The sequence below is a fragment of the Schistosoma mansoni genome (assembly GCF_000237925.1).
Source record: "Schistosoma mansoni, WGS project CABG00000000 data, chromosome 1 unplaced supercontig 0010, strain Puerto Rico, whole genome shotgun sequence".
Taxonomy (NCBI): Eukaryota; Metazoa; Platyhelminthes; class Trematoda; order Strigeidida; family Schistosomatidae; genus Schistosoma; species Schistosoma mansoni.
In genome coordinates, this window is record NW_017385987.1 from 1,988,463 (window position 1) to 1,999,223 (window position 10,761).

Below are 10,761 nucleotides of genomic sequence, written 5' to 3' on the forward strand. Positions count from 1 at the left end.
GTCTACGCAAGATAATCAATGTTCGTTGGCCGGATACCATCAGCAACAATCTATTATGACAGAGAAAAAACCAGCTTCCAGCTAAATAGGAAATTAGGAAAAGAAACACATCATGGAAATCATCAAAACGCACCCCGAGGTAAGCCCTAATTCGGAATCCTGAATGGAAAAGGAGAAGCGGAAGACCAAGGGACACATTGTGTCGGGAATTGGAAACCGACATCAAAAGGATCAACAACTGGAAGCAAACAACCGGAAAGGATTTCCCAGGACAGAGTTGGTTGGAGAATCGTAGTCGTTGACCTATGCTCCTCCACGAGGTATTGCAAGCGTAAGTAAATAAGTGTTTGGTATTATTTAGAGAAAGCATTTACTTTTTAGTGCTCATTCTGGGATTGATTAGATTATCGGCAGAGTTGCATATTGTGCCAGTTTCTAATGCTTTTGATCGAAATGACACATATACTTCAGTAGGCTTAGGCAGTGTTTTATTTAGCTAACTTTATTGGTATATTTGTAAGAAATCAGAACCTTCCTAAGCTCAGGAGATGAGATAGCTGTGGACGTTGACCACACTTTTATTCAGTTCCAATCAGCTCTAGTGTCTCGATGATAAACTAAATACCAACACACATACTAGAAGTCGACTTATCGTTAGTCGACCTAAACCACCTATGAGGTAGGTAATACGTTCTTTTGTTTATTAAAAGATAAGTATACTATGTAATAGTTTGCTCCATCTTGTGTAGTGGTGGTTTAGTGGCTAAGGTATTAGACTTTCAGCCACTTATTTCCAGGTTCGAACCGTGCTTTACATACTTTGACTTGAGCAACTGGGTAGTATCGTCAACCCCCAAACTCAAACTGTGGCTCATACATTAGTACCTGGTGAATGATTTACTTCATTTTATTATCTATTTTTTGCCCCGATTTGACTTGAAAGATAACCTTAGAAGATTAAGTAAATCAGCGGTTTGATAGGATTCGATGATTGATGTATTTCAAACATTTCTGTGATTGGTTACCTTAGTGACTACACTTAGCATCACTCTAATCACAGAACATAACAATTATAGCTACATAAGAGTTTGCTACTACAAAGCCGGTTGTTATGAAATACGATATAGCAACTAAATACATATATCACATTAAATGCACTTCTTAATTTTTAGGTTGGTGCGAAATATACTGGTCTTGATATTGCTGGAGATGAGTGCCAGCAAGTAACCCTAGATTTGGACTACGAAGGTAAACGTGATAGATGGAATGGATATGATCCGTCGGAACATAAAAGAATATTTGAAGAGTATCAGAGACTCGAGGAAGCAAGAAAAATAGCCAAAGCAAAAAAATTGGAAGAAAAATTAGCTAAGGCAGCAGAAGGAAGTGGTGGGCAGGTGAGTATTGTTCTTTTTTCGTAGATATCCTAATTATTAAACGGGCAAACTAAATACCTATATTTTTCCAGGCTTATGTATAAAATAAATTATCTTACTTCAGTTTTTGAAACATAGACAAGTTATCCAACGTCCGACTATAGTTGTATTCACTGACCTTAAGACAGTGTTCAACCCCGTCGATCGGAAAGTTCTGTGTCAGTGCCTGTCATTAAAAGGCGTGCCAAAGAAGTACATCAACCTTCATACAGACTCTCTACTCAAACACTACTGGTCGAATTAGAGCTTGTGGTGAACTATCATCAGAATTGTCAACCTCGTGTTGTTCGTCAAAGCTGTCTACTTCCTTCATTTTCATTTAACTTCGTCGCAAACATTTTTTTTACAGATAACTCTCTGGTTATCTAACTTTTCAGTTGACCTCATACCAGGAGATCCACTTGCTGATTTAGAATTCGCGGGTAACCCAAGACGTAGCACCAGCCTATGAAATCATTAACAGTTGTAATAAGCCATATAAGTAGATACAGACTACGTAGTTGGGGTCCGTACGATTATCATAACCAGTCATTGAAGACTTTGAATGACGTCTCTCAGAATCGTTAACAGTGGTACCGATTGGTGCACCTTTTGTCTTGGATGCTGGATTCCGAATTGTCCTTAGATGTTGCTCCATTCAATTCCTAATCTTTTTACTACTACTATTTTATTCACAATCTGTATTTCAACAGAACAAACCGTATATGCTCAAGAGTTTGCACACAAAGATAAATACAAAATCCTAGTTGTACTTCCTGAATCATGTATATCGTGCGATGGAAACGGGTCCATGACGTTTTCTCGTAAATAAAAATAGATGTTTAAGTCTGCTGCTAATTTTCTTTTCTAACAACTTGAACGTGTTTTTCTCATTCAACAGTTTGTTTCTACTTAAAAATACGATTAGAAAAATTTACTTTGTGATCAAAGACGAAATAATAAAAATGTAATAAAGAGAATTTTCTTTTGAATGATGTAATTTGCTGAAGCTATACAATCTTGTTTATAATGCATACAGTAGCGTCCGCGCGAGACCGAAGGTCCTGGGTCCGAGTCCCGCGTGCGGTATAGTGGATGCTCACTGATGAGCAGTCCCATACTAGGACTAAACGGCCGCCCAGTGCTTCCAGGTTTTCAATGGCCGTCTAACACTGGTCGATTCATGATCTCAACAAGAACACCATAAATTATTCCAAAATTTCATGTCCCAAGAACTCCGGGTAACTATCTACAGGTTAGAGAAAATTAATGAGGTGAATACAGAGGTGTTTATTCGCTTGGTACGTACGAAGGTGAGGAAGTAGTGAAAAAAGGCAGTGACAACATACCATCAATAGCGTACATAGGGGTGATAACCAACTAGCCACGCTATTATTTTCTGTAGCTGAACAATTTACCGTTTATGGAGGAAAGTGTTAAACTTCTTCGTTAACCAAAGTTGGTGCACCTAAAGAAGTTTCTCCTCGTCCCTTTTTTACGTGATCCGCTATCGTTTACCAAAAACAAATTTAAGCATGTAAAGGTCTAACTGTGTAGATTCCAGTTTCTTCTGTTGCAGATTGTTTTGGCATGAAAGCTATTAGTAGGGTAAGTAGTGAATGTTGTGATGGATATGGTTGTGGGTAAATATTTAAAATTTACTGAACAACTGACAGGTGTTATTCTGTTAAATAAAAACCACGCGCCCTATATTTTTCCCTTCGTCTGTCTAGTATAACAAGACGCAAATATGTTAGAACTCATTCACCCAAAGAAAAATACGGAAGCTCTATCTTATGTGGCACATATTCTATGCATCAAACTGTTGGAAAGGCTGACCTAATTAAACACGTACTTATGAACATTCATACATTTTATTCGACGTCGTAGGGGTTGTTCATTGTCCTACAAAACTTACTCAAGTTTGTATGATTTTACTTTTTTTACCTTCCTGCATATTTTTATAGTTTATATAAAGAATAGAAGAGGTTTCTGTATATATTTTTTGATGCGCATTTCATACTATGTTGAGTAAAATGGTCACCGCTGCTATTAGAATAGTTGCTTTTCAGTTACACTGCACATATTTAATTGAAAACATAGTCCTAATTATTTTAGGTTGCGACACACTTTATGAATCATATTTCAGTCTGACTAGAAATGCTTGAAGACTCACGTCAAAAAGCTGTGGAAGTGGTAGAATAAAATGACTAAGCTTTTGTGGAATTTATATGATAAGTATTTTGATTATCTGTCTTTTCGCGTTTAAGGGCCCCTTTACGGTATTTTATGTCTTATCAGGAAGAACCTGCAGCCTCTGCCGCAAAACCTAGTTTGGATGACGATTTCGATGCCGAAGATGGTGACAAATATGGTGATGAGCTAGATATGCCTGGCCAAAAGTTTGATAGTAAACAACGTCAATCCATCCGTAATTTGCGTATTCGTGAGGATACTGCTAAATACTTGTTCAATTTGGATCCTAACAGTGCCTACTATGACTCCAAAACCCGTGCTATGCGTGGTAATCCTTTCGAAAATAGTGGAAAACCTGAATCCGAAGTTCCTTTTGCTGGAGATAATTTTGTTCGTTATGATGGGGATGTTCAGGACATGATTGATCGACAAGTATTTGCTTGGGAGATGCACGACAAGCTGGGTTTGGATGTCCATTTACAAGTAAGTGTATTTCCAAAGTTAATATTCATATGTTTTTTAATGGTCTTCTCACTATCTCATTAATAAGAATTTCACGGCTGGCTAGGAATGTTGTGTTGATTTGGTATGGCAACTTAGGGTATTTCAATTACAACTGACCAATATATAACACTTTAAACCAAGAGTCGGGTCCTAATTTCGTCAGCACCCGAGTGACTTGAGAAATCCGTATCTTCCAATCACTTGTTTATTATTTTCTGTATGATCACGTTATTTCGACAGGTACAAATTCGTACTTTCCTGGAGAGCTGTCATGTCTTCCTGATGTCCGTTCATTGAAGGCATGCATCGAAAATCCAACCTCGTGAGTACTGCATATCATCTATCTATCAGTATTGTGTCCTTCATTTTAGCGACCAAATCTTGTCAGAATTACTACACCTTAATCCTCAACAATGACTAATTCAGTGAATCTTTCTTTTAAAAAAATACTAGGCAGATCCAACTCGTCTGGAATTGTTAGCTAAAAAGGTGTCTAAAGCTAAATGTGATGTCCAAAATAAAGTACGTGCAGAAATTCTTGAACGTTATGGTGGTCATGAACATTTGGAATCGATTCCGAAAGAATTAATACTTGGTCAGTGGGAATCATATGCTGAATATTCTCCTACTGGTCGTATGATCAGGGGAGCTGAAAAACCAACAGTCAAATCCCGTTATGAAGAAGATGTCTTCAACAACAATCATACAGTAAGTGTTTATCTTTTCGTTTTAAGGATTTCTAATTAAAGGTTTCTCCTCTTTCTCTGATACCAGGTGGCATATTTTTTCATGTTTACACTAAAGTTTCTGTAATCCAGTTTTCTGGGTATCTACCTCATCTTTAATCCAATCCTCTTTTTGAAAATTAGTTGATTCGTATTCTGTGTAGAAAAGTCTATTTTTCATTATGGAGTTGTATTTAATACAATTAGATATGACACCAACTTGTAATGGTGAAACAAGAGCCAGAAACTTGGTTTCATTTTTTCTGTTGCTTGTATGAGTAAATTTTCCTCATCTGTGTATGCCGAAGCTTGACATACGCTTTTAGCTGAGATATTTTAAATGAAGTTATTTGATAGTTTGTTTGCGTAGTGCTGATATGGATATGTTTTATTCCACTCCAGGCGGACTTGACTATAATGTGAACCGATAGACATTGTGTTAATGAAACGAACAATTTAGAGGCTAAACTTTTTGATTTTTCGTCATTTATTTTTTCAGAGTGTGTGGGGTTCATATTGGTTCAATGGTCAATGGGGCTATCGATGTTGTCACTCGCTCATAAAGGAATCATACTGTTTAGGAGAAAAAAGCAAAGAAACAAATTTCCCGGAAGTCCCAGATGGACCAACAGCTGTGGCGTTGCTAAAGCCACCACCTATGCCTACAGATGCCGACACTGACTCTGGCAATAAAGTTAACCTGGACAATCATACAAATAAAAATGTTTTGAAGCACAAAAAACGTAAACATGCCAAGAGCAAATCTGCTTCAAGTTGTTCTAGTTCAAGCTCATCCTCGAGTTCTAGTAGTGATTCTTCGGAAGAAATGTTGGATTGTGTAAACGAGAATGATCACCTTCGGGAAGCAGTTATGGAACAATCACGTTCTAGATTTGGATTGGATGAAGATATAGAGGAGCATCCTACAGATACGAAAACCATAGAAAATAAAAGTAAAGAACTAGCAAGATCTGAAGCGCGTCGTGAGCGTATTCGTATTCAGCGTGCTGATAAAAAGAAGAAACGGAAAGATCATCTCAAAAAGTCCTCTAAGAACAAGCACAAACGTAAGCGAAATCATAGTAGCTCAAGTTCCTCCGGAGAATCAGTGGAAGGTATAGAACAAGTACAAGAACGACTAATTCAAGAAGCAATAAGAAAAGAAAAAGAACGTTTGAAAGCAGTAGATGAATATCTTGCAATGGATGAGCGTAAACGACCATATAATTCACTTGCTGACGTTAAAGCCCCTACTGCAGAAGAGATGGAAGCTTATTATCGTACTAAAGTAAATCGCGATGATCCAATGTCACATTTTGTATGATCAACAATTGGATGTGTGTTGTACAGATTAATATCCATCACTTTTATTTGTAATGTAAATTTACCTTATTTTAGTTTAATACAGAATTGTAATTTACAATTAATAGAAATCCATTAGTCTTGATAAGCTGTAGAGAACAAGTAACATGTTAGAAGATTAAAGAATGCTTGAATTAATTGCTATGGTGTCAGTTAAGAAATTGTGAATAATGTACTCTTCACTTGTATAGGATTTTCTAACATTTTGTTTTAGGACTATTAGCTATGATCTTCAAGATAGTTTCCGTCCAAGTTGTCGTTTGTAGAATTACTTTTCAATAAGAGAACCTTAACGAAAAAGTTTTACCATTAGTCATTCATGTAACCTTGACATATTCTCCGATCCAAGTAACTCCACAAGACTGGTTAGATTTAGTCATGAGTATGGAAAATACCATTGATTTCTTTACCGAAGTTCTTCTAGTCTTTTTTTGACTATGTATATAGATATAATATCTACTCAAAACTCTTACGAAGGCTAATCTCTTTTGTAAACATTGTTGCGTTTATCCGCTTATCGAACTTAGACATGAAACATATTCCTCATAAGTATTCGATTTAACATATTGGTAAACGTTCAATCACTTATCATAGAAGTTCAGAAACTAACCTGTCCGCAATGTTCTACTATACGTTCCAAACAGTCAGCTACAACGTAGGATCAAGCACATATATGCATCGGTCCAAGTTGCCACACCTTATTAACACAACAAGATGAACACCAAACCCATAGAAATAGTTAATTCAATGGTAGCAATATATAAAAGAAAGGTTGTGTATAAGGATACAATACAGGGGGAAAGAATTAGTTGGTAGAAAGTTATTTTAATTTTACAGTTTAAGGGATCACAAAGAGTGCATATACCTCAGCCATGTTACTCAGTATCTAAGCATTGATTACGATAGTCGCGCAGACCCCAACCAAGTAGTCTGCGTCTACCAATATGGCTAAGACCAGAAGTTAGTGACTTCAAGGACTGATACCACGTTTAGGTTTAGCTGCCCCTAACCTTCTTCCATCTATCTTCAACATTATTCAGCATTACGCGTCGTAGTAGTCGGTGTTCAGACATACGCAACACGTGGCCCAACCATCTCAGTTGATGAAGATTTACAACCTCGTCAATCGATTTACCATAATTCCTTAATACTCCCCCCTGTCCCGACCGTTGCTGCTACCTTGACGTGGTGGTCGGGATTGCCTATCGTGATGAACCAATCGAGCTATACTGGCTGGAACAATCGTTCCTCAAGGTCCTACCAGGCCAGACAGGTCGGTTGAAGAGCGGTGAGACTAAAAGCAGCAAACCCAAGGTCCGAAGTCGTACTGCTGACTGTACAGAGGTGTGACGGCAGTGAGGTAATTCCTTCACACAATCAGCATAACAGCGATGCTGCCTTCCCACAAGGAGGGGTGGGGTTAGAAAAGGTCGACCCTAAAAGTGCACACCCCACCTTATCCCACGGGTTTCCGCCTCCGACGGTAAGGTCCCAACAAGTACGGAGCTAACACGAAAACTACTCACACAAAGCTCGTGTGTGACCGGCCTTAGGCAGTTGTCCCTTGGGCACTGCGGTTACGCCCTTAGGTCGCTAAGACCACCTCGAACCCAATTTCCTTTTCAGGTACCTTTAGAAGGACCCTTCCACGGCATAGACAACCGGGAAGTGATAACCGCCCTCGTACCTCTAACAACAATCAAGATCACTGTATTCCTAATCAATATCCCTCTTCAATTCGGACTATTCGTCTTACCTCGACTTTCAACACTAAACTTCCTCTTTCGGTTTCCTCCTCAAGTGTAACCATGGCCAACGATTCTAGTGCGCAAAACAGTGTCCCAGGTCTAATAAAACCTCGCTCCAAACTACACATTGGAGCCTTCAACGTACATACCCTAAGTCAAATCGGTCAACAGGCCTCCTTGACTAAGACCCTAGAATCTCGTACCATCGATGTATGCTGTGCCTCCGAAATACGCATACAGGATCCCAGTGTGGTTATTCACTTGATCTCACCTCGCCAAAATGGAGAGCCAACGAAATACACCCTCCGTGTATCTGGCGACCCCATGACTAGTTCTCGTGGACTTGCAGGTGTAGACATAGCACTTAGTACGAGGGCAGAACAAACACTATTAGAATGAATCCCTGTTAACAGTCACCTATGTGCTGTCCGGCTGAATGGCTCCGTAAGAACTCGGAAGGACAGGGACACATATCATTGCCTTTTCGTCGTTCCTGCCTACGCTCCCACTGACTGCAGCCATGATGAAGTGAAAGATGACTTTTAAAGAAAGCTCCCCGAGCTTCTTCAGAAAGCTAAGCGCTCAGACATAGTAGTCGTAGCAGGTGACTTTAATGTCCAGGTTGGCAGCTTAAATCAAACAGAAAGACATTAAGGTGGGTGTTTTAGTATTCCGGCTCAACGAACCGATAATGGTGATCGTCTGTTGCAACTATGCTCAGACAATTGTTTATTTTTAGCAGGCACTAACTTTAAACATAAGGAGAGACATCGCCTAACATGGCGACCACCTGCACCAAACCAACAATGGACTCAAATAGACCATATTGCCATCAGCCATCGTTGGAGAGGCTCGATGGAAGATTGTCGCTCATATTGGGATACTTGTTTAGACTCTGATCACGCTTTAATACGAGCACGCATTTGTCTGCGCCTCACTGGACGCAGGAAAACTACACTAAGAAGACCCATTAGGATTGAACTGGAGGACGAGAAATCCAAATGTAAATTCCAGGAACAACTGAGTTCACATCTAGGCAGTTCTGTAAACGAGACTGACCCAGATGCTGCTTGGAAAGACATACGAACAGCTGTGAAACACATCTATTAGTAATTTAAACCATAGGGTTCCAAAAAAACCAATGGATTTCTTCCAATTCTATTTCACTGATAGATTCGGGTAAATTCATCCCATCAGGCTCTGAACACGACGAAGAGCGTCAACAAATCAAATGTAGGTTAACCAAAAGTCTAAGGAACGACTGTAAGCAGTGGTGGGCAACGAAAGCAAAAGTGATGGCAAAGGCGGCGGCCATAGGTAACACCAGACAGCTTTTCAGACTAATAAAAGAAACTGGGATTCAGAAGTCAAGTGTAAGTGAAACGATCTCGGAAACAGAAAATACTCTTATCTGCTCTCAGCCCAGACATTTAGAACGATGGGCAGAACACTTCAAGGAGCAGTTCAGCTGGCTTTCAGATACTCTAAAACTACCCAACCATTCCCAGATAGCCTGAATGAAACATTGAAGTAGATCCCCTGACTCTACCTGAAGTTCGAAGGGCTATAGTTAATCTGAAACGAGGAAGAGCAGCTGGTCCAAATGGATTGGCTTCAGATGTACTTAAATATGGTGGTCCAATTTTAGGTTGACTAATATTTTAGCTAAAATCTGAGATCTGGATGTAATCCCATGTGATGTGACTGGTCACAATCACTGATTGTCCCAATATATAAGGGGTCCAAATCATCCTGTGATAACCATAGAGGGATTAGTCTGACTAACATAGCATCTAAAATACTAGCCTCAATAATTATCGGGCGCCTAACTAAGACTCGTGAACTGCAAACACGAGAAAATCAGGCTGGCTTCAGACCTGGTCGTGGCTGCATCGACCACATGTTCACTATTCGTCAGGTTTTAGAGCACAGACATGTTTATCGGCGTCTGACAATGATAGTTTTTCTTGACTTAAAGCAGCATTTGACTCTATAGACCAAGAGGTTCTGTGGCAGTGTCTGTCACTGAAAGGTGTGCCTCAGAAGTACATAAACCTTGTGAAGACTCTTTACTCGAACACTATTAGTCGAGTAAGAGCTTATGGCGAACTGTCATCTGATTTCGCAACCTCAAGTGGTGTCCGACAAGGCTGTCCACTATCCCCACTTTTGTTTAACTTCATTATAGACCTGTTGCTGGAAATAACACTCTCTTCGACTGAATCTACAGGAATTGATCTCCTACCAGGGGGTCCACTAAGCGACTTAGAATACGCAGATGACATAGTCCTGTTTGGTGAAGACACTGACAAAATGCAGGGTCTTCTGTTGGAATTGAGTAATAATGCCAGGATGTTTGGGATGCGTTTCTCCCCATCTAAATGTAAATTATTACTTCAGGAATGGCCTGCGTCAACACCTGAACTAAGGATAGGGAGCGAAGTAGTCGAACGCGTAGATAACTTCACTTATCTTGGAAGTCTGATCAGCCTAATGGGTTGGTGTCTGACGAAATCTCAGCACGGATTCAAAAAGCTCGTTCGGCTTTTGCCAACTTATGTCACCTGTGGCGAAGACGAGATATCCGTCTATCAATTAAGGTACGAGTATACTGCGCAGCAGTTCGCTCTGTTCTACTTTACGGCTGTGAAACATGGCCATTAAGAGTAGAAGATACTCGTAAGTTACTAGTATTTGACCACAGATGCCTTAGAAATATTGCTCGCATCTGCTGGGTTAACCGGGTAAGTAATAGTGAGGTTAGACACAGGGTATTAAGAAATGACGGTAAATCAGTTGGTGAGGTGATGA

The 10,761-nt window shown here is 39.6% G+C and overlaps 1 protein-coding gene across 1 annotated transcript in view; it reads left to right on the top strand.

Annotated features, from left to right (window-relative positions):
- Smp_019190 (step II splicing factor slu7, putative) overlaps positions 1-6,270 on the top strand; it is a 7,787-nt gene extending 1,517 nt beyond the window's left edge. Inside the window, exons 2-5 of the mRNA XM_018791983.1 lie at positions 1,173-1,397; positions 3,717-4,094; positions 4,569-4,823; positions 5,340-6,270. Coding sequence (XP_018644889.1) covers positions 1,173-1,397; positions 3,717-4,094; positions 4,569-4,823; positions 5,340-6,164 — 1,683 coding nt within the window. The 3' untranslated portion in view covers positions 6,165-6,270. The remainder of the gene's footprint in view (positions 1-1,172; positions 1,398-3,716; positions 4,095-4,568; positions 4,824-5,339) is intronic.
- The last annotated feature ends 4,491 nt before the right edge of the window (positions 6,271-10,761 follow it).